Source organism: Plasmodium yoelii (assembly GCF_900002385.2).
Source record: "Plasmodium yoelii strain 17X genome assembly, chromosome: 3".
NCBI classification, from domain to species: domain Eukaryota; phylum Apicomplexa; class Aconoidasida; order Haemosporida; family Plasmodiidae; genus Plasmodium; species Plasmodium yoelii.
This window is the reverse complement of record NC_036175.2, coordinates 144,908-169,912: the sequence shown is the minus strand read 5'-3', so window position 1 is coordinate 169,912 and position 25,005 is coordinate 144,908. Positions and strand designations below refer to the sequence as shown.

General features: G+C 23.6%; 8 protein-coding genes across 8 annotated transcripts; 3 read left to right on the top strand and 5 right to left on the bottom strand.

Moving 5' to 3' along the window:
- Positions 1-706: 706 nt before the first annotated feature.
- On the bottom strand, positions 707-1,900 carry PY17X_0304400 (uncharacterized protein; the record flags this gene model as incomplete). Its single annotated transcript, XM_720343.2, has 4 exons — positions 707-915; positions 1,006-1,087; positions 1,198-1,276; positions 1,503-1,900. 4 exons carry the CDS (start codon positions 1,898-1,900, stop codon positions 707-709), a joined length of 768 nt encoding a protein of 255 aa, XP_725436.2.
- Positions 1,901-2,778: 878 nt separating this feature from the next.
- Positions 2,779-7,035, top strand: PY17X_0304300 (uncharacterized protein; the record flags this gene model as incomplete). Its single annotated transcript, XM_723748.2, has 1 exon — positions 2,779-7,035. One exon carries the CDS (start codon positions 2,779-2,781, stop codon positions 7,033-7,035), a length of 4,257 nt encoding a protein of 1,418 aa, XP_728841.2.
- A 302-nt stretch (positions 7,036-7,337) lies between these two features.
- PY17X_0304200 (uncharacterized protein) lies at positions 7,338-10,753 on the bottom strand (the record flags this gene model as incomplete). Its single annotated transcript, XM_723749.1, has 4 exons — positions 7,338-7,417; positions 7,548-7,662; positions 7,748-10,534; positions 10,733-10,753. 4 exons carry the CDS (start codon positions 10,751-10,753, stop codon positions 7,338-7,340), a joined length of 3,003 nt encoding a protein of 1,000 aa, XP_728842.1.
- A 1,712-nt stretch (positions 10,754-12,465) lies between these two features.
- On the top strand, positions 12,466-13,088 carry PY17X_0304100 (PH domain-containing protein, putative; the record flags this gene model as incomplete). Its single annotated transcript, XM_723750.1, has 3 exons — positions 12,466-12,612; positions 12,774-12,945; positions 13,039-13,088. 3 exons carry the CDS (start codon positions 12,466-12,468, stop codon positions 13,086-13,088), a joined length of 369 nt encoding a protein of 122 aa, XP_728843.1.
- Positions 13,089-13,344: 256 nt separating this feature from the next.
- Positions 13,345-14,618, bottom strand: PY17X_0304000 (RNA-binding protein, putative; the record flags this gene model as incomplete). Its single annotated transcript, XM_022954936.1, has 5 exons — positions 13,345-13,453; positions 13,600-13,843; positions 14,009-14,093; positions 14,290-14,390; positions 14,525-14,618. The coding sequence occupies 5 exons, from the start codon at positions 14,616-14,618 to the stop codon at positions 13,345-13,347; spliced, it is 633 nt and encodes a 210-aa protein (XP_022811435.1).
- Positions 14,619-16,037: 1,419 nt separating this feature from the next.
- On the bottom strand, positions 16,038-17,933 carry PY17X_0303900 (conserved Plasmodium protein, unknown function; the record flags this gene model as incomplete). The annotated part of the gene is made up of 1 exon (XM_723753.2): positions 16,038-17,933. The coding sequence occupies one exon, from the start codon at positions 17,931-17,933 to the stop codon at positions 16,038-16,040; it is 1,896 nt and encodes a 631-aa protein (XP_728846.2).
- A 3,408-nt stretch (positions 17,934-21,341) lies between these two features.
- On the top strand, positions 21,342-21,951 carry PY17X_0303800 (DNA-directed RNA polymerase II 16 kDa subunit, putative; the record flags this gene model as incomplete). Its single annotated transcript, XM_725317.2, has 3 exons — positions 21,342-21,393; positions 21,497-21,593; positions 21,699-21,951. 3 exons carry the CDS (start codon positions 21,342-21,344, stop codon positions 21,949-21,951), a joined length of 402 nt encoding a protein of 133 aa, XP_730410.2.
- Positions 21,952-22,491: 540 nt separating this feature from the next.
- PY17X_0303700 (PCI domain-containing protein, putative) lies at positions 22,492-23,847 on the bottom strand (the record flags this gene model as incomplete). The annotated part of the gene is made up of 1 exon (XM_022954935.1): positions 22,492-23,847. The coding sequence occupies one exon, from the start codon at positions 23,845-23,847 to the stop codon at positions 22,492-22,494; it is 1,356 nt and encodes a 451-aa protein (XP_022811434.1).
- Positions 23,848-25,005: the final 1,158 nt, after the last annotated feature.

The following is a 25,005-nucleotide window of genomic DNA, read 5'->3' as shown; positions in this document are numbered from 1 at the left end:
AATGCAAAAATGCACAAGGATTATATATTTATTCAGAAAAAATTAAAATCAAAAATTATATATGAATTAATTTAAATAACTGTCTGCAAATTATTTAATATATAATATTTAACACTTTAATTTTCCGTGGTATAATAATTATTTCACATTATTGATATGTTATTGCGAAAATTGTTCACTTAAAAAAAAACAAAAAATGCACTAGCCAAAATTATAAAAAAAATATATATGTAAATATATATAAAATAGTATATTAATATAAAATTGTTATAAATTATTACAAATTCATATAAATAATATAAAAATAAAAAAATATTCATATTTTTTTTTAAACGTTATAGACAATTTTGAGTTTTTAACATTACTTGTTAAGGTGAAAAAAAAAAAAAAAAAAAATTAAATAATGTTATTGATATTATTATATATATAATATTATGTACACATTGGAAAGCGTCTTTTTTTTTTTTTTTTTTTTTTTTTTATAATTTTTTTTAATGTTTACGATTTTTATACTTTTCAAAATTTAACAAAAGTTGAAATTTATTTATAAAAATTTTAGAGAATTAAAATTAAAAAAAAAAGCAACATTATATAGCATGTATTGTATTCTTAAAAGGAAAAAATTAATTTCAATTTAATGCAATTATACAAAAAAATTATGGAGAAAATAAAAAAAAAAAAAAAAAGACAACGAAACAAGGACAAATTAGTGTTTTATATTTTTAATAATTTGTTCGGAAAATATTTTTATTTTATTCATAATATTTAAATATCCATTTATTCTACTCATTGTTAAAAAATCTGAAATCCCAGTTAAGGAAATAAAGTTAGGATTTACTTTTAATATTTCTTCAGGGGTATATCCACTTAAACCATCAATTAAAATATATACAATTCCTTTTGTTAACAGTCCGTCTATAATTAATTTTCAATTTATAAATGAAAGGGTGTAAAAAGGTGTGTGCATATAAAACTTTTTTAATTGACAAAATATACATATCTAACCTGAATATCCTAACCAGTTAATAATTTTTTTATCATCCTGTAATTCCACTTTTGGATATATATATACTGTTGATTGGCATCCCTGAAAAAATAAAAGGACATGTTATATATGAATTTAATTAGTATACTGAATTATTTCATTAAAAAAAAGGAGGAAGATATAATACTAATATAATTAGTGCCATTTTTTACCAAAACTTGATTTTGCCTTGTTTTCAATTCATTTGGCATGGGTTGACATTTTTTTCCCATTAATATGACATGTTGACTTCTAAAAATAATTATTTAAAAAAAGACATTTATAAAGCAAAGCATGTAAAATAAAATAAAATAAAAAATATTAGTGAGAAAAGGCTAATTCATAGTTTGTTTGATGGGGTATACAAAATTAAAATGGATGTGTGCACACGTATGTATGTATGTATGTATGTATGCATGTATGTATGGCGAAACACATTTTATGTTATAAGAAGTTTATTTCAATAATTTGTTTGTACTTGTTATAAGGGTTATCAGAAAGCGATTGGAAAAACTGAACTGTTTTTTTTAATTTGGGAGTTAAATTATAACTATCTATGTCTGAATTTTGAGGAAATTGACTTCCCGATATGCTATTAAAAATAGTCTTTAAATAGTTTATTCGTTTTTTATTTCTTAGTTGATAATTTTTTATGAATAATTTTTTTTTTTCTTTCTTTTGTTTATATAATTGAACTAGAGACTTGTTTTCATTTCTTATGCTATAAGCATTGGTATTGGTAATATTTTTTTTAATATTTTTTTTAATAATTTTTTTAGCAATTTTTTTAGCAAATTTTGTGCGAATGATCGAAGAGAATAAAATAATATATAGTATGTATATAATACATATTTGCATTATTTTATTTCTATACATTTTTTCAAAAAAAATATTCCAATATTATTACACATTTAATAAGTGCCGTATATATACATACTACATACATATGTGTGTGTGTGTTAAAACATTTTTACGACAATTAAAAAAGGTCTACATAACATTCCGGTAAACTTTATTATTTTATATTTGAAATAAAGCTAGTAGATATATATAAATTTTTATTTTCACATTAACCATACTTCATTTTCTCACCTTTTTAATGCACAAAAAATTATATACATTGAGAATAAAATAAAAATGGGAAATAGAATATGACAACAATATATAAAAATTATGTGGAAAAATTAAATTATATATCCACTTGTTTTTTTTAATAAAAATAAACTAATTAATTTGGTAAAATATATGAATAAAATTAAATATGACAATTTTTTTATAAAATTTGTTTTTTATTAATCCGAGAGAGCCAAACTTAATCATTTTTTGACAAAAAAAAAAAAAAAAAAAAAAAACATGTATATATAATATATATATATATATATACAAGCATGTATGTGGTATAATCCATAAATAAAACTGTACATTATTAAGGATATATTTTTATTCGTTTATAATTTATTCTTTTATTTATAATTTTTTAAAAATATTTTAGGACAGTTTGTAAGTATTCCAATTTTTCTGTAATACGATAATGACATAATTATAAACAGAAATGTTGTATTTTCTAATTTTAAATTGAAAAAAAAAAAAAAAAAAAAAAAGATGGTTCAAATTGTGAAGATGGTATATAAAAAATGAGAATAGAAAATCTCAAATTAGGAATAATATAAAAGTTACTCGAATTAAAGTAAAAAATAAACATAAAATAAAAATAAAAAATTAATGTAATGGGCAAATAAAACGGCATAAGGAAAATGGGAGTAAAAGGGTTATGGTCTATAGTTGCACCTATAGGGGTTCGTGTAAACCCTGAAATATTTACAGGAAAGAGAATAGCAATTGATGTAAGTATATGGTTATATGAATTAATATATGGAAATAATTTAAAAAGTACACAAAATAATAATTTTGATGATTTAGGAATGTTTAATGATTTATGGCTTGATTTGAGTGAAAAAAATAATGATTTAAAATTAAGTAATTTAAAAAAAGGACATATTTATTTTTTTTTTTTAAGAATATGTAAATTGCTATATTATAATATAAGACCCATTTTTATTTTTGATGGAACACCTCCTGAATTAAAAAAAAGAACCATATTTCAACGAAATTTAAAAAGAAAAAATAATGAGGAAAAAGTTAAGAAAGCAGCAGAAAAGTTAATATATAATTATTACAACAGATGCTTATTAACGTTGCTAAAAAAAAAGAAGGAAAATAGCAAGAATAAAGAAAAGGGGGAAAGTAAAAATAATAAAGAAAAGGGGGGAAATAACAAAAATGGCGAAAATAAAGAAAAGGGGGGAAATAAAGATAGTGTGCACGTGTTAGAGCAGAGGAAAGATCTTTCAAATGGAAAAAAGAACGATGATAATCCCAATTTAGTGGAAAATGAAAAAGAGAATAGAACCTCGTTGAATCATGAATTAGATAAATTAGGTATAAATAATATAATAGAAATATATGAAGATATAAAAGAAAACAACGAATCATTAAATAAAATTTCTGAACATGTAGGAAGTGTAAAAATAACAGCAAAAGAGGTATTCAATATTTGTAATAACAATTCTGATGATTTAAATAAAATAAAAAATAATTTTCTTATGATTAATGATGAAGATATATATAATGAAAAAAATAAAAAAGATATAAAAACGGGTACTAAATTAGAAGCAAACAGTGGTATAGTTAGTGATATAGATGGCGATATAGATGGCGACATTTTTATGACAAAAAATATGATAAGAAAAAAATACTATGCCGGTATACCAGAAGACTTCAAAGGGTTCTTATCTATGCGAAGAACTATTGACATTATAGACATAAATAATTATAATATAAATATTGAAGAAGTTACAAAAAAAATGAAAGAAGCTGATAGGAAGTATTCAAATAAATGCGATAAAAACGTTTTTTCAAACATATCAACAGCGATGTTATTAAATGGTGATGAAAATGGTGGAAGCGGTGAAACTGTTAGAAGTGGTGGAAGTGGTGAAAATGGTGAAAGTGGTGAAAGTGGTGAAAGTGGCGAAAGTGGTGAAAGGGAGGTGGATGTTATAAATTGCATAAAATCTGAAAGTAAAATGAATCCAAAAGAAATAAATGTTTTAGAAATGCCGATGAACAATTTATTTATTGATGGAAAAGATGAATATAAAGTGTATTATGTAAATAATGAAGAAATAAAGATTCCATTATTTAAGGAACTAAATAAAGAGATATTTGAAAAATTGCCAATTAAATTACAGTATCGAATATTACAAGATATAAAAGAAGAATGGTATGCCGATAATAGATTAAAAGCTATAAAATCAAAAGATGATATGGATATATTTTCGCAAGTTCAAATTGAAACATATATTAGAATGATAAAAACAGATTTTGAGATTGAAAAATTAAAAATAAAAATGGCAGAAAATATACAAAATGAAAAATTAGATGGTGAATTAATTATTAATACAAATCTATCAAAAAAATTTAACGAAAATTTAAATGCTAGAAATTATAATGATATTAAAGATAATCTTACAAAACGTCGAAAAAAAAAAAAAGATAAAGACTCATTTTTAAATAAAATCTTGGGTGGCACAGGAATACAAAACTTTGACGTTTTAGAAATAGACGAAGTTTCCGAAGTAGAAGAAGTTTCCGAAATGAAAGAAATTTCTGAAATGAAAGAATTTTCCGGAATAGACAACGTTTCTGATGTGAACAGGACAGATGCTGGGGGTGATGAAGTTGAAAAAGTGGAAGCCAATAAATTGTTAAAAGATTATAAGGAAAGTTTACTAATAAATGATGAAGATTTATTTGGAGAAGACTTTTTTATGACAAAAAATGAAGAGATTGAAAAAGTTGATAGAAATGATGGGGGTATTAAAAATAAAGATAATAAAATTGATGAACAAGAACCAGAATCCATTTCAAAACGGGTTCAGGATGGAATCACAGAAGACTCATTTTTTGTTATCGAGGAAACAGAATTAAAATCAGATGAATTTGTAAATTTAGAAATGAACAAATTAGAAGAAAAAAATAATAAAAGTACAGAAATAGAAAGAAGTAAACAATATAAAGAAATTATAATAGATGATAATGATGATTCTGAAAATGCAAAAGGACATTCAAACAGTTTGCTAGTTGCTCCCTCTGAGCCAGCTGTTGATGTTTCATTGTTCGAATTTTCTTCCTCAAGCTTTGAATCGGTTGCTCATGGGAATGATCCTTTGAACAGTCCTTCCGATGACGATGTAATAGTTTTGCCAATCAAAAGGGATGGCGCAAAAGAGGTAGTTGTAAAAGAGGTAGTTGCAGAAGGGGTAGTTGCAGAAGGGGTAGTTGCAGAAGGGGTAGTTGCAGAAGGGGTAGTTGCAGAAGGGGTAGTTGTAAAAGAGGTAGTTGCAGAAGAGGCAGACGTAAAAGAGGCAGATATAGAGGGGGTAGATGCAAAAGATGCAGATGTAGAAGTGGTAGATGTAACAGGGGTAGATGCAAAAGAGGTAGATGTAAAAGAGGCAGATGCAAAAGAGGCAGACGTAAAAGAGACAGATGCAGAAGTGGTAGATACTGTGGAAGAGACAGATGCAAAAGAGGCAGCCGCAGAAGTGGTAGATGTAACAGGGGCAGATACTGTGGAAGAGGCAGGTGCAAAACGCGCGGGGCATAGCCAAAGGTTTTTAACCAAAGAGATCATGAATGATATTCTGATAAAAAAGAAAATCGATTTTAAAAATGTGGGGGAAGGAGAGTTGCTCGAGAATTTATTGAATAACAAGGAAGTGCTAGATGCATTTGGAGAGTCGAGAGTTATTGAAAATGATGATGTTATTCAAGGATTTGAAGGAATAAGTGATGATATGGATAAAGAAACAATAGATAAAGAACTAAATGAAAATGAAAAAAAAGGAGAAGAATTAATGAAAGAGTATAAAAGATTAAAAAATAATAATATTACAATAAATGAAGAAATGAATGAAGATATAAAATTACTTTTAGATTTATTTGGAATCCCATATATACAATCTCCATGTGAAGCTGAAGCACAATGTGCATATTTAAATAATAATAATTATTGTGATGCAATAATAAGTGATGATTCAGATGTGATAGTATTTAGTGGAAAAACGATAATTAAAAATTTTTTTAATAAAAAAAAAACAGTTGAAGTATATGAAAAAAACTTAATAGAAAGAAAATTAGGATTATATCAAGATGATTTAATAAATATATCAATGTTATGTGGTTGTGATTATACTATAGGTGTACATGGTGTTGGTATTGTGAATGCTTTAGAAATTATTAAGGCATTTCCTACTTTTGAAGATTTAAAATTTTTAAAAGAAATTGTTTCAAATCCTCTTAGACATATATATCAAGAAAATTATGAAAATAATTATTCTGATGAAATAAAAATATTTCTAAATTCTCATAAAAATTATAAATTAAATTGGATATTTCCTAAAAATTTTCCAGATAAAGAAGTATATAATTGTTTTAAAAATCCCAAAGTTTGTAAAGATATTAAAAAAATTGAATGGCATGTTCCTAATATGAATAAAATTATATATTATTTAAATAAAGCTACAAATATTTCGAAAGAAAAAATTTTTAATGTTTTAGACCCAATATTAAAAAAGTACAATGTTAAGGTTCGAAGCTATCAATTAAGAATAGAAGACTTTTTTCCTGTTATTGAAAAGAAGCGAAAAACTGTTGACGATTTAATAAATACACTTCGGACCCAAAAAAAGGCTCAAAAAAAAACGACTCAAAAAAGAGGAGCTCAAAAAAAAGCTACATCTAAAGAAAATGCAGATGACAATAGCGAATGGAGTGAAACTAATTCACATCAACTAGATGTGGAAAATGAGATAACTAATCTGGTAGATGTCAACCCTTCTGGAATTGTGGTATCAAAGAGAATGTCAAATGCATTAAAACATATTAAAAAGAGAAAAGACACAGTTAAAAATTCTTCCCCAAAAAAGGGAACCAGAAAAGGTGCGTAGCGCCTTCCGCGGCCATCATTTTTTAATTTTTTTAATTTTTTTACTTTATTTTTTTGCTTTATTTTTTTCGCTTTTTTTAATTTTTTCATTTTATTTTTCACTTTTTTATTTTTCACTTTAATTTTTTATGTCTGTTTCATGGTTGCATTTTTTGACTCAACACACATGAAGTCTTATAGTGTACATGGGTGTGCACACACACATATCGTAAATATGTGATATATGAACGTTTTCGAAAAATAAAGGCAAAGAATTAAAAATTGGTAATATATGCACACACTAGATGTATGGGTTCAATTGAATCAGTTAATTGTGGGAGGAACATAGTTTGGGTCCTTCTTCAAAATAACGATTCCTTCAAGTGTGTCGTTGATGGGGATATCTATAAATAAAAAAGCGAATGGAAATTTGAAAGTGATAAGTTTGTGAAGTGGTAAGTTTGTAAATGGTAGTAGTGGACACAAAATACAAATTTTAAGATGTGCAGATGTGCAGATGTGCAGAAATATTACATTCCTCTGTTGCGAGTTCAGCGCGATCTGTGTGGAGCATCAAAACTGGAGTAACGTGTGTTTGAAACCCAGTTATTGTTTTGGGGTTTCCTGCTTGCCCAACAATATCAACAGCCTATAAGTGGAAAAATGGGGCAAAAATGGGATAATAATTACGTTATAACAGTGTGAAATTGATTCCAAAATAGTTTTAAATTTACCTGTCCAACACGCACAGAAACAGGAAGAGGTTCTAAATTTTCATTAACAGTAGTAAGCATACGAGGATACATACATGGGGCTAAGTGATAAAGAAGATAATGATATTTTCCTAATATTGTATATTTTAATTGCAAACATGCATGTATAGTAATTAATAAAGAACCTAATGCTACATGACTTATAATAGAACGACTAGAATGTAACGGATTGATAGTTAATAACCCTTTTCCCATATATAATAAACCTTGAGCTAATCTAATAACAAAAGTTGCATTAGGATCTTTATAATAGAATGTTGATAATTGTCTTAACAAAATAGCTATTCTTGAATTATTAGTTCCTGCACCAACAAATCCAAGAGATATGATAGCATGTAAAGCTACATCTGGATCTTGATCATGTGTTAATTTCGAAAGTATATCAACAATATTAGGTTTAGGAAAAGATGTAAATAATAATGCTAATGCTAATGGAACTGCTTTTTTTTGATGAACATTTGAATATTCTAAAAAATGGTCAATTATACGGGTCGTCATTTCGGAACTAATATCGTCTGTTAATGCAATTAAAGAAATATTCAATATTGCAACACATTGATCTAAATTATCTTCTATTTGATTATTAGTAGAATTTGATATATTTGGTTTTCCATCAGGACCTTTTTTTGCACTTTTTCCAGTATTAGTATTATTAGTTTTTTTGGAATCAGGTGCACTATTGTTATTGTTATTATTGTTATTGTTATTATTGCCAGTTCCTTCATTATCGCCACTATTTGCACCGACATTGGTGTCGTTACCAGTATTTGTATCACTAGTAGGAGGATTAACTGAAGGTGCAGTATCTGTATTTTTTTTATCACCTCTTTTTTCTACTAATAATTGTAACATTTTCTGAACTTTTAAAACATCATTAGATCCAGCAAATGCCATTCCTTCAACTGTGGCAATAATATATTTTGAAATAGGATGTTTTATAATTTCTAAAGCAGCTAATGTTGCTTCACATTTTTCCCGTGAACATAAAAATAATAATCCTAATGCTACTGCATATAATTTAGATATTGGTTGATCTAAAGAGTTGTTTATTTTTTGTCTCTCTAAAACAGTATCTATTATACATTCAGCAATTTCTCTATTTTGTGATCCTACAAAAATTAATCCTAATGATAAAGCAGCAAAAACACTACATTCTATTATATCTCCATTATCAACTAATGGGGGTATTAATACATCTAACATATTTTCTCTATTTGTTCCTGCGTATGCATAACCAAATCCTAATATTGCTCCCATTTTTTCTAATGAATTTTCTGCATCTATATGTTCAGATAATAATGCATATGCTGGATCACACTCATTTTTTACATTTGTACATGCTAAGCCAAATGCTATTAAAGAACCCGCTTTTACATATTGATCATTACTATATTGGAATTTATCAATTTGTGATAATCCTTCATCTATGTTCCACATTAATAATAAGCCCATAGATGCAGTAGCAGAAATGATTCCATGATCTTTATTTTTGTATATCCATAAAGATGAATTAACTGTCATTAATTTGTCTTTACAAAATCCAGCATTTACAAAAGCATTAACAAAAGAAGATGCTAAATTTTGTTTAGTAGAATCCCATACATTAGTATTTCTTTTTTCTTCTAAATGTGTTTTATATATATCTTCTGGTAATTTGGGTTCTTCTACATCTAGATCTTTTGCTAATTTTAAAAAAATCGATGGTAAATGTTCCCCTGATGATAAAGTAGATATTTCATTTAAATTCAAATGTGGATATTTAATAATTTCTTCTTGAGTAAATTCTAAATGTATACAATGTCGAGAACATATTAATGCCATTTGTTTACAAATTAATAAATCATTGCATTCGAAAATTAATTCTTTTATTTTATTTCTTCTATTTAAACGTAATAATATTTTTAAGCATTCCACATGTTTTTTATGTTTTTTTAATATAGATAATATAACTTCCATTAATTTATAATATTCTTCTGTTGAAGAACTATAATGTGTAAGATTTAATAAATATAAAATTGATCTTTCACAAGATTTGTCATCAACATATTGGCATATATCATTAATTCTGTCAACTTCTATAAGCAAATCTATTGCTTCATATTCTGTATTGTGATTAAAGCAATATGGTACAATAATATTAACCAATTCATGTATATGATTTATCATATTAGCAGATCCTCCTTTTGATGTACCAGATATAGGAGAAGTAGAAATGCTAGTTGTTGTTATTGCATTATTTGCATAATATTGGTTTTGTACAGTTTCTTCATCTTTTATATTTTTATATTCTACTATCAATTTTGTAGTTAAATTTTTAATATATTCATGCCCATAATTAATTAGATCTTTTTTATTACCCATAATAATATATTTTACAATATTATTTTCATCCCCAATAGTAGTAGATAATGCACTAATCATATTACTTAATCTTTGTTTGCAATCATCAAATTTCATGTCATTATGTATATCAATTAAGGTGTTATAATGAAGTTTAAGGACTTTTAATGCAAATAAAGAAGATGTTAAAATTCCACTAGTATCAATTATTTCTTTATTTAATAAAGTTATTGATAAATTTACAACATTAGGATTTTCATCTTTTAATCTGGTTATAAGTAATTCTAATTCTTCTTTTTTTTTTTTTTCTTCTTCATTTAATTCTTCATTTTTTATTTTAAGGTTATTAAATTTTTTTCTTTTTTCATCACCGTCTGTATCTTTCACTGGAACTTTTATTGAGACTGCCTATAGTGTTTTTAGGGAAAATACAATTTTATGTCATATGTTCACAAAAAAAATACCAAATAAGCATGTACGCGCAATAATGAAAGCATGATTAATCATCCAAATTATGTACTGTTCATGCAAAAATGAAGAAAAATAAAATAGCACTATAAAGTGTGGATGTATGCCCCACCATAAGGCTCCTTATCAATCTCTTACCTTTTTATCTTCGACCGCCATGTTTGTTCCTTATTTCTTTGTGATTTTTTAAAATGAAATAGAATAAAAATTTATGTGCAAGGTACACAATTTGTACAAAAAAAAGAAGAAAAATAATTCAATACTAAAAATTCTTGCTGGTCATCATAAATTAATTATAAAATAGCTTTTTTGCATGAACAAAAAAACAAAAAATTATAAAAAAGAAAAAAAAAAAAAAGAAAAAGCTCTCTTTTACTTAGCTGGGTGTAAAGAAATGTAAATACATATTCATTTTCTTTTTTTTTTATGAACAATTCAGAATATTATTTTGGCTTTTCTAAGTGTAAAATAATTCATAAAAAATGAACGGTCATAAATAATATGTATTATATATATATTTATTATATACTATATATAAATTATTTTTCATTGTTGTATTTTTATACTTAATCATTTGTAGCATTTTCTTTATATATATGTAATATGCATATGTATGTATATATTATCTACTTATATATATACCGTGCCAATTTAAATTTTTATAAGCTTTAGAATAGTTTCAAATATTATACCTTAATTTTTTTTTAATATATTTTTAACCGTAATGTTTTTCATTGCGCATTGCAATTGTATGTGGATTGGATGGGTATACGTAATGTACTATATATTATTTCGTGCTTATTTGAATAAATAAAAAATATGAATATATATTAAGTATTATATATAATAAAATAAAGCGAAATTTTTAATTCAATCTGACAAATGGAATCTCATAGGTGTAAATAAAAGAATTGTAAAATAGTATTGTGCATTAAAAATATTATAATATTAGGAATTATTCGTAGTATGGAAAAGGCAAGAAAAACAAAAGAAAAAGAAAAAGCAATAAAAAAAACAATAAAAAAGATAAAAAAATAAAAAAACAATAAAAACAATAAAAATATGCAATTAATATATCAAATAAACAAGTATAGCAATAATAATGTGTTTGTTCAGTATGATAAACATGATAAACATTGACAAATTTGATAATATATATGCCGATTTTATGACGTATTTATAATCTTGTTCATGTTTTTGTAATTTTTTTGGTGTATACTTAATGTATCGAATTTCACAATTTGGGTTTTGCTTGTAAATAATTTATGGAAAATTATGTGTATGCACATATATATTTTTCCTAACAATTTTTTAGTCTCAAAAAATTAACAAAATTAACAAAATTAACAAAATAAATCTAATAAAATAATAACCAATTGGTATACTTTTATATATGTTTGCTTTAAACTTATTCACCATTAATAAGTTTTTTAGTATATTATATTACTTCATTTTTGTGCCCAAAAGTTTAAGTTCCTTTTTTTTTTCTTTTTATTTTATTTTATTTTATAAGTTATTCAATATTTAACTTGACTTAATATTGCATAAGTTTCATATTTTGTCAATTAAGAGCTTTAACCAAACTTTAAATAGAGATTATTTTTTTGTCATTTTTTTCTCCTTTTTTGTCCTTTTTTTGTCCCTTTTTTGCCCTTTTTTAGTGATAATATATAATTTCCTTTGGTTATCAATCAAATATGAAATAATCATATATTTATTTTTCTCTATGTATATATATGCACATTCTTAACAAATAGCCTTTACATGTCTACAATTTGTTATTGAATGTTAGAATAATTTTATTTGTATTAATACTTACATGCTTACGGCTTTTTAATTTGCTATATTGTTTTTTTTTTTAATTTTTGAGGATGTTTAAAATGGAAATAGTAAATGAGGGATGGGTTTTTAAACAATCTAAATATTTAAAAAGGTTAAGAAAGAGATACATTATATTAACGAAAAATTTCATTTGTTCTTTTAAGTCTGAATATTATCAAGGGGAAAAACCAACCGAAGTAATTTCAAAAAAAAAAAAAAAATTAATTAATTAGTTAGTTAATTAATTACATGTACATGTCAGCAAATTATCTTGAACAATTACCTTGCTGTTCATATATTATTTAAAATTATATCGATGATCATTTTTTTTTTTTTTTATTCCTTTGAAACGACACAGATATTGTACTTAAACAAATTTACGGAATTAACATCAATGGATGATATTAGAAAAATAAAATCAATATCGAGCGAGTTGGGCTTAGAAGACATACATTTATTTAATGTTTGCTATAACAACAGAAAAATTTTATTTGCCACTATGGATAAGGACGAAAAAAACAAGTGGATCCGTAATAATTATGTTTATTTTACTTCGCCATTTGTCATTTGTCATTTGTCATTTATTTGTTTTATTTTATTTTATTTTTCGCTATTTTTTGCAGGACATATCAGCAAACAAATGATCAGGCCCACAGTGCTAGTGAACGAATAGGAAAGGGTGGACAAAATGGAGAGAAATGTATTTAGAATAAGGAATACGTTTCTTATAGCATATTCACATGTTTTATGTTTTTTAGACATGTTTTTATTTACTATTTTGACATTTTACATGAATAATACATGCACACATGCACGTATATGTATAAATAAAAAAAATGATTTTCAATTTAAATGTGTTTGATATATAACTATTATAGATTAATCGATATTTTTAACTTTTTTATAAAAATAATTTAAATGATAACAAGTTAATTTGGAAATGTGGGAATAAGATAATTGTCAAGTTTATTATTTTCGTCAAAATTATATGCACATAAGCAATTTAAGTTTAAGTAATTTTTCAGCTCCTCTTTTAGCCTATATGAAAAAAATTGATGTAATAAAAAAAATTAACATGTAACTAGTGTTGTAGGTATATAAATGCGATTTTAAGTAATATATATATGTATATTTTTTTTTTTTTTTTTTTTTTTTTTTTTCCTATGTTTGCCATTTTAACTTACTTGTTGTCTTGTTCATTTTCACGAGGTTCATCAACATTTGTCAAAAGATTTAAAATAAAAGATTTATCTTTTTTTTTTTCACTATCTTGTTTTTTTTTTTCATTATCTTCTCTTTTTTTTTTTGATAATTCAGGGATATATTCATTTATTTCATTAATAAATTCATTTCTCATTTCTTCAGTAATTATTAATTGTTCATTATTTTTATAAATATGTTTCAACTGTTCGATCGATTTTGTATCCCCTAAAAATCAAATGTTTACATTAAAATTAATTACTAGTCATTTAATTATTCATATAATTTTCACTCAATCTAAATTCATAAATTTTTACACAAACAATGGGGCATAACCACTTTTATGGTTGCCTATATTGAGCTCAATAAAATGGAGAAGTTTTATTTCGATACCTTTTATTGCCTTGTATTTAAGCTCATCACTTTTGCTTAAACTTAATTTAAAGTCATGCTCAGGAGCTTTGCTATCTTTCAAACTCTGATATAGGGTGGGTAGAAAAGGAAGAAGCAACGTGTTAGAAAAGGAAGAAGAAGAAGCAGTTCTAAAAGCAGTGTTCAAAGCAGTGTTCAAAGCAGTGTTAAAAGAGAAGCAACGTGTTAAAAGAAGAAGCAGTTCTAAAAGAAGATTCTTTGTTATATGGACGTATGCTTATTTAAGTTTTATAAAAAATTACTTCATATGCTTTTACAGCATCTTTGAAATTAACATACTTAATAAAAAATACATTACTATTTTTTTTCCCAAAATATATTCCATCTCCCAACAGCGTACCATCTAAATTATAAAATAAAAAGATGAAGTAAAAAGATGAAGTAAAAAGATGAAGTAAAAAGATGAAATAAATATGAATATATCATATAAGAATAAAACTACTTTTTTTAATTTATATAATACAAAAAAATTATTACGCTTATTAAATATTTCTGTTATTTCAATTCGATTAATATCAGCTGGAATATTTCGACATACTATAGTCCCATTACTATTAAAAATTTGGCTCATTTATGAAATAAAATTTGTACAAAAAAAAAAAAAAAAAATAATAAAATAAAAAATAAAAAAATAAAAAAATAAAATTATATATAATTTAGTTATTATTATAATTGACGATTTTCGTACTTTTTTAAGAATAAAAAATGAGTATACAAATAATCATATATTTATAGTGTTATGTTTTGAAATGATTTCGATTTTATTATTTTGTATAATTATATAATTGTGAAATTAGCAATTTTGATAAAGATACGAATTATAATGCAAATCTTTCCAGGTTTGCATTCTTGTGTGCTTACATTCTTGGCTTACACTTTTGTGTGCTTGCACTTTTGCATATAATGCAATGTTGGTTGGGTTATGCAAAAGTTGAAAAAAAATACGATAAATAAATATTTTCTTTATTATATTAAACATGACAAAAGAATAAAAATAAAAAATATTTATGCATAAAAATAAACATAAGATATGTATGTTAATAATATTTTTATATTTAAACCTGAGCAAAAAATTATATAATTCTTTGTTTTATAATTTTCAATTTTTTTTCTTTTTTTTATTCTTGACATATTATCATTATTATTGAGAGTTGGGAAAGACAGACATAAGCTAAAAGTCTGTTCATTTTTTTTTTATATTTTATAAAAATTAAAGAAAAAAGTCAAGTTTGTTAGCCCTTAATTAAACTTAAAAAAAAAATGACAAATAAAGACATTTATTACATGTGCATATATCTGTATGTGTATCTGCATGTGTATTATTGTGCATGCTAATAGTTTTGTTACGCCCATATATATTACACTGTATTGTGCATATAATAATAATGTATATAATAATATGATTATATAATAATGTATATAATAATAATAATATATATAATAATATGATTATATGCACACCAAAAATTGAAACGCCGAAACGAGCACAATAAAGCGAAAGGAATGTACGCACAGATATGTATATGTAAGTATTAAGTATATACACTATTTTGTTTAGTTAAAATGGCTAGCTGAATTTTACTATTCCATTGGGTATCATAAGTCTGGGCATGTTTTTTCGAGAATCTGTAATTGTCACGAAATAAATATATATCCATATGTATATATACTGATGTGGGGTTAATTTGGGGACTTTTTTTTTTTTTTTTTTTTTTTTTTTTTTTTTTTTGTTAAAAATAGTGATAGTGTGTGTTCTGAAATTGGGTAAAACAAATAGTGATTGTCTATTTTTGGTTGGGTTATAATTGGTAATTTTTTTTTTTTTGGAAATAATAAAAAATTACAAATAAATGAAATGTTTGTTGTGATATTTTTAAAACAAAAAATGACAAAAAAAGGAAAATATGAAAAAGTAGTCGTGTATATATGTAAGTATAAATATTTAATCAGTAATAAATTTTAATTATGATATATTAATTTCATATTTCAGTTAATCATCATCAATTCCGTCTCTCCCTATCAAATCTTCGTCATGCTCGTCATGCTCATCTTCATTCTGTTCATCTTGTTCATCATCTTGTTCATCATCTTCATTCCCAGACACTTCAAGATCGGCAAGTTCATTTTCTCCCAATATTTTTTTTTGGGTTTCCGTTTTTATGATGGATCTAAAAACGTGTTTAATTTCATCTAGTATGAATCTTAAATCATTTTTTTTAATTTTGATTGTATTAACATCAGAAATAGTATCATATATAATTTGTTCAGAATTTGAATAAGCGATTCTTGAAAATATTAGAACCCAATAATCTTTTTTATTTAAAGGAGTAAAACCATATAAAATAGTATCATCTGAATCATTAATGTGACAAACAATTAGATGATATGTCTTGTATTTATCAGTACAATATGATTGGAATGATGAAAAAATTGTTGAAATAAATTTAAGTTCAAAAGGATGTGTATATGTATTTTTGGCTGTTTGAATTATATCTATATATATTTTAAAATGTGATGTAATATTTACAAGTTTTTTATTACTTTCCATAACTTTTTTAATTAACACACTTAAATAATTAGCTGCATTTTTATGTAAATGGGTTTCAATCAGTTTATCATATATTTCAGATTGTTTTAATCGATCTTTAAAAATGTTAAATAAAAAATCTGATGTTTTTAAACAATTATATAAATAAGTTTCCATTTTTTTATCTCTATTAATATATACATATATAAGAATTAAAATAAAATAAAAACTATCACTATTATAAAGTAAATATGTTCTTCTTTTCCAACCTAATGTAGTCATAGGTTTTATAATTTTTATTAAATTTTTCAGTTTTACTAAAATTTCATTTTGTTTTTTTAAATCTAATTGTCTAAAATTTCCAGTAAATTCTTTATTTTCAATATCACACATAGTTCTAATTTTATTAAAAGTATTTTTTACATTTTTATGATCATATATATATATACGTTCATCTATTTCTAATGCATCATTTAAAGAAATGAACGAAAGCATAGGAAGTAATCCTCTTTCGTGTTCGAACGATACAAAATTATTGTCTGATATATTTAATATATCATTATATAGATTTTTGATTTGTTTATTATAATATTCATGTGTTATTTGATCAGTTTTTAAATATGATAAAAGAGATATACTTGAAATAAATATTATAGATGTTGCATCATCTTTATTTATACATTGTATATATGGATATAATAATAAGCACATACATTTATTTTCTTCTTTTACAATATTATAATGATCATATAATTTTTGATAATTTTTTTTTTTAAATTTTTTTAATTTTTTATTATTTTCATTAACATCTATATCACTATCATTAAATTTGTCTAAAGATTGACATATCCTCATTACTTCATTATGTTCTGATTCACTCATTACTAGATTCCATTTTGAATCTTCTAAAAAAATATCATGAAATGGTCTTTTATTATCTATAACATAAAATTTCAAATAAGCAGAATAATGTTTATCTAATATATTACTAAAAAAATTTCCTATTTCATCATATATATTTGTATCTGTATTTATATGTGAACATATCCCAATTAATATAACACAAAAAAAATAATCTCTATAAAATTCTTTATTTTTTAAATATATATCATCATATTTTTTTAATAAATTAAAAATATCATCTTTTTTTTCTATTCCATAACTATACACATTTATCTCTCTTTTCAATTTTTTATGAAATTGTAATATATGTTCTGTACATATTGAATCAATATTATTGTAATAAAAAACAAAAATATTAAATTTAAACTCTTCATTTTTTCTTTCTGATAACTCTTTTATTTCTTTATTTATTCTCATATAATGATTAACGAATTCTTCAGCTTTTACAAACCCCATTTTGCACAAAAATCATAGAAGTTTGCGCTTGGTCCCGTAATCCCTTAGTCCCGTAATCCCTTAGTCCCGTAAACGTTTTAAATTTAAAAAATTGAAAATTTCCACCTTTTCCACTTTTCCACCTTTCCACTTTTCCACCTTTTCCACTTTTCCACTTTTCCACCTTTCCACTTTTCCACCCTTTTAAACGCTTGGCTACGTGTATGTTTGCTTTCCGTCGCTTCAACAAGGAAGCATCCTGATTTGTCTTTAAATTTTGATCTTAATTTTGTGTCAGCTTTTTAAGGTTTTAATTTTTATATTCATTTTAATAAGTGTTGAAAAAAAGACGATTTCACAAAAAAAAAAAAAAAAAAAAAAAATTCAAATTGTAATGTATAAATAAAAGTCAAATTATAGCAAAGAGATATTGTGAGTCCATTGTTTGTTTTATGCAATGGGATAGCACATTTTTTTTTTTTTTTTTTTTTTTTTTTTTTTTTCTCAGAATAACTTATTTTTGCTAATCAATTTTTAAATGGGCCCCTTTAAATAACATCTGCAAGTTTTATGTTTTTGTATTTTTATGTTTTTGTATTTTTATGTTTTTGTATTTTTGTATTTTTGTATTTTTGTTAAGAATCATAGAAATGTGCCTGGCTCTTTTTTTTTATGTTAATTCGCAATTGTATATTTATAAATTAATAGATGATTAGACAAACGGAGGGAATATAACAAATTGAATAAGCATATATGTGTATGTGTATGTGCATGTATGTATGTGTATGTATCTACGTACGTATCATTTATGCATGCTTCCTTTATACGAATTGAATTATTGATATAAGCATTTTGCCACTAAAGAGGCGTATGCTTATTCATGTATTTTCACAGTTTGTATATGTTCGGCCCTCTTTCTCGAAAAATATAAATTAATAATATGTTTCGTCTTTTAAAAGGATTTAAAAATGAATAAATGAATGAATAAATATCCGTCTCAAAAATAAAAAAGCGTTTCGAATTTCATATAAGCTTCCGATAGTATATTTCATATACACACATACAATAAATACATTGACATAAATATTGTACATTTGTATATATGTTTAATTTAAAAAAACAGCAAAAAACAGCAAAAAACAGCAAAAAAATAGCAAAAAAATAGCAAAAAAATAGTAAAAAAATAGTAAAAAAAATAATAAATGTACAAATAAAAAAGATTAATTAAAAAGGCGGCAAATTCCTAAAAAAATGAAAAGAAAAATATTAGGAAATGTAAAAAAATGTAAAAAAATATAAAGAAATGTAAAGAAACGCGAAAAAAGAAGAGACAATTTTCATAATTCTCAATTCGTTATTTATTCAATATATATTTTATTTAATATTATTATTGTTTTATATTTTATTTTTTGGAAGTATAAAAAAATATATAATTTGTATGTCCTGTAGAGGTCAAGAGAAAATACATTTATTATTCGACTTTTTTTTTTTTTTTTTTTTTTTTAACTTATTATATATTTCGTTAAAAAGTGCATATAATCATATTTAGCCAATAAATATGAACCATTTTATTAAATATTTGCGACAAGTTTTATGTATTATATTATCATTACTAATTTATTACATATTATTATCATCACTAAAACACATATTGTGATTGTTTTATAATTTTTTATTTCGAAAAAGGGAAACACAATTATAAAGAAATGAGAATAGAAAAATATTTATAAATAGCACATTTAAGCTAGCACATTTAAACTGGCACATTTAAACTGGCACATTTAAACTGGCACATTTAAAGTACCACATTTAAAGTACCACAAAATAGCATTTTTTTTCAAAATCGTGATAAAAAAATAGAGGAATTATTATGTTATTCTTATTGGCTGTTTGACTTTTCCTCAACTTTTGGAAAGACATTTTTCTTTACTCTTAAAATATATTAAAATTTTTCAAAAGTCGAAAATATTTGAAAAAAAAAAAAATAAATAAAAATATGATCAAACACACTAATATAATTTAAAAATAAAAAAATAAAAATATTCCATAAATGCTGCTAAATGTATGAAAATTATGATAAACCTTGTAGTTAGAAATGTAAAGGAAAAACAAACCCATACATAATATGGAAAATATGCTTATCTTTTTAATAAGCACATACATAATATATCGAAAATATGCTTATATTTTGAATAAGCACATATATAATTATGGAAAATATGCTTATCTTTTGAATAAACCCATACAATATTACACATAATTATATTAGTTAAAAGTAACATACATATATATAATACTTATCTATGATTGTGTGCATTTTTTTTCTCATCATTTTGGCTATATAACTATACACATATCTATACGTGTATATAAGATAAAGCTATATTTTGAAACTAATGGCACATGTAATTTATTAGACATTAATTATTACACTTAAATAATATTCGCACTGATAATTGATATAGTAAAGAATTTATAAATTTTCCAAAAAACATAAAATATATTAAATTTATTCTTACATAGGTAGTACATATTTACACCTTTTTCCTTATAAGACTTGTGAAATAGTGATGGTGAAATAATTGTTCATATTTTTTTTTTTTTTTTTTTTTTTTTATTGATAAATAGCTAGCTATATATGTTTTATTCCAACTTTGGTGAAAATATTTATGAACAGTTGGAGATATAAAAAAAATGGTCATGAAAATTTCCAATAAATGAATAAATGAATATTATTATTACTTTTTATATAATAGAAGAAGCTTTGCTTTGTTCTCTTTATGTGTTCTTCGCATAGTATATAGAAAAAGTGTCTTATTACTTTCCATATATTGCAAGCTATTATAATATGGTTATTTTTTAAAAGCTATTTTTTTTTTCAAGGGTTATTAAATCAATACTTAAAAAAAAAAAGTTTTCCATTTTAGCCTAATATATCATAAGGTTATATTTGTCACATTTTTGAGATAACATTTTAAAGAAAACTGTATGTCAATTGTTACGATGTAATGATAATATCAAGTTTGGTGTATGGCATTTTTTTAAATTTTTCCTTTTAATTATTATTATTTTATTATTTTTTTTTTATTATTTTTTTTTATTTTATTATTATTATTTTTTTATTTTTTTTCCATCGGGTATTAAATAGTGAAATAAAATATGCATATAATGTGGATCCTTCATATTTTAAGAAAATATATAATAGGAATATATATTAATATAGTTATTTAAAAAGTGGTACATTTTTTCAGTAGTAACTATATTTAAAATATTTCCAATAATTTGGTCATTTTATTATATACATATTTTTTTCTAAAACATGTATTAATATATTAAGCTAATATATTTCTACTTTTGCTTAGCTAGCTATTTGTTTCCTATTTTTTTATTTTTTTATTTTTATAAACCCTTTTGGTATTATTAAATTTAATGGCAAATAACAACTTACATGGTAATATTCAAGATTTAAACCTTGGCCCAGGTATGTATAAACATATATATATGGCTTAAATTTATAACAGCCTGGAAATTTGATATATTATCTAAATTATACATACATACATGCATACCATTTTTTTTCTCAGAATTTCAAAATTGCAAATGCTTAAACTTGTGTGAATTACAACTAATTTTGGGCGATCAATTAAGGCTGACTTCGAAAAGAAACGAAGATGCTCAAGCGTAAAAAAAAAAAAAAAAAAAAAAAAAAAAAAATTTGATAAATGTAAACATTGTGGTTATAAATAGAAGACAATGATACATTTTTTTTTTCTTTCAATTTTGTAGACTTATAAGATCCTCATTTGATTATGCAAACAGGTTTGCAACAATAAAAAATAGAAGCTCAATAGTTGATATTAGAACAAACTTAGAACGTATCGGAGAGTTGTATGAATATGAAATAGCAATGTTAGTAAACTTATTGCCTAAAACAATTTTAGAGGCCAGATATTTTATTCCATCTTTAATTCGGTTAAATGAAGAAACATTAAATTCAATATTAGAGCATCTTATAAGTTATAAAATGTATGTATCATAAATATGTAATGTATCCAAACATGGGGATGTAAATTTTTGGATATTTATAAATCCATGTTTTTATTAATCATGTTTAGTTAAACAGTTTGAGTCTAATTTAAATGGGGCAACAAGAGCAAATGGAAACAATAAAAAAAAAAAAAAAAAAAAAATATAGTATACTTACAAAAGGGAAAAAACGCATACACCACCCTACAAAGCGAGTGAAATGTGTATTTTTTTTTATAGTTATGTAAAAAAATAGTTGTATATATATATTGATGTATTTCATTCGAAAGCTTGAAATAACCTATATAAACATTTATTCATAAATTTAGTTATTTATTTTTTGTTATATAAAAATAGTTTTACATCACAAAAGGTAGTGAGTAATAATATAAAATGTGATATATTCAGTATGGTAATTTGTTTTATTACATAAAAAGGGCTTATAATGTATCACTACGTCTGGTTCTGGTTCCACTTCTAATTCTGGTTCTGGTTCTACTTCCACTTCTGGTTCTGATTCTACTAATGATGCTTCTTAGTGGCGCCTCTCCTGCTATCGACTAATACGTGGCTGAGATAAAAGTGGGAATGGGTCGTTTTTGCTAAGAACAAGTATATTATTGTCATATGAAATATAAGCATTAATATATCTGAATAAAATAAGAGAAGTAATAATGCATAGGGTTTCAAGATAATAATGATGTTGTGTTATTCCTGCCCATATAAAAATATGATGAAATAAAGATATAGGAACTTTATATACTTTATTTGGATTATCTTTAATAATTTGATTCCACCAATCAACGATAATTTTTAATAAATTTCTTTTTACAATAAAATGTATTTGATCTATACATTCATTTAGTCCGTTCTCAAAAAAATATTTAGAAAAATTTTGAATAACATTATTATATAAAAAAATATTACCTCTTTTCATTGAGTATATAATATCTATATATATATGAAGATTATATTTTTTTAATAAATTTTTTGGTGGATATATTCCTTTATTTAAACGTATAGATATAATAGCTTGTAATATTTTTTTTCTAAAAGCTATTTTATTTTTTTGAGAATTTGAAAAAGCCCAAATAAATTCATTTTCAGCTTTTTCATATTCCATTTTTTGTAAATATAATTTTCCTAATTCACATTTAAATAAGACAATAAATAATTTTGGAATATATGCATAATTAATATCGGTAGAATTTATAATTTTTAAAAAACTTGATGTTATTTGCATATTATTTAATTTCATACATAGCTTAATAGATTGAAGCATTAATATAACAAACCCTCCATGTTTTTCTGCATCTCCTTTTACTATCCCAATTTTACCTCTAATTGAATTTAGTACTTCGATAGTATATTTATTTTTATTATTTATATCTTCATTTTCATCACTAAATATATCATTTTTATTATTATTATATGAATCTGCTAATGTGCTAATATTATTTAAAAATGAGCATATAGACAATAAATAAGGAAGTAGCCATAAATTATTACAATATAATTGAAGAAATGTTGATAAAAATTTACAACTTATATTTGATAATATATCCCAATTTATATGATTTTTATTACACAATATTTTTATTATATTAAAATGATCAATTATTAATTGTTCAAAATTTTTTAATGAATTTCTTTCTTTTATTTTTTTACGTAAATCATTTTCATTCATATTATCAATAATATATATATATATAGGTATTTGTGTTAATTTTAAGATTTGATTCATTTTATATCCATTTTTTAATTTTATACATTCTTCTATACTATTAAGTAATGAAATATAATTTGGAAATATATTCCTTCTTTTTAATTCATATTCAGGGTTCCTTTCTTCTAACTGCCTTAGCCAATTTATTTTTTTTGTGATTCCATTTTCTTCGTTCAAATTCATTATGCTTATGGGTTTGTATATAAAATATTATCACTATATAGAATGTTAATAAAATTATAATATTTCACAAAAAATAATGATGATAAAAATCAGGATGAAGAATTAACCTATTTAGCTCGAAATAAAAAAAAAAATTAAGCAAAAAAATGCAAACAGCTAGATTGTTTGCTTATAAGTCACCTTCATTGTGTGACATTTGAAAAAACAAAAAATCTATGAAAAAATCTAGCATGCAAAAACTTATTTATAAAAAGGATATAGCCTACATTATATAGTTTCCGTTTTTTATTTTCTCTATTTTGTGGATGAAATGAATGTTTCCTCGATTATATATATTATTGTGTGTATAATATTTATATTATTTTTGCAAATTTTATTTTTAATATAAAATTACTTAAACAAAAATTAAAGAAATGAAAAAATTAATTAATGGAAATCGCCCTTTTCATTATATATGAAAATAAGCTATATGCAATGACTGGAAATACAATAAAAAATGGAAGAAATGGTGGCAATGACATAAATATAAAAATTTACGCAATATTAAAAAACCTGAACATGTAAGCAGTAAATTAAAAAAAAAATGAACGGTAATAAAAAACGAACATTTACATGTACATGTCAGAATGCAGCGGCCATTTAGCTAGCAATAATGAAAAAAAAGAAATATATATAATATATATATAATATATTATTATATTTATATATATTAAAAAAATAAAATAATGCAAATTACGAAAAATAATATGTAAAAAAGATTAATCAGTATTTTATGTTTGAAAAAAAATGACGTGAGATAATATAATTTATGAAAATAAATTAGAATATAAATACACTAACATGCAAAATACAGTTTTTATGCAATTGGGAAATGGCATCATTGATCATATAAATAATAATCACAATATATGTATTTATATATATGCATTATTTATCTTCTTTCTTTATGTTAATAAAAAATATAAGGTATTATATGTGAAATAAAATTCAATCCAATAATACCTTATAAAACGACATTGTAATCAATTTATATAAATTATGTATTGAGAATTCCTTATTCTAAATCCATTATAATAAGTTTGGGAAAAATAAATAAATGGAATAATTTAAATAATGTGATAATTACATATTAATAATTTCTACGAACTGGTAAATTGT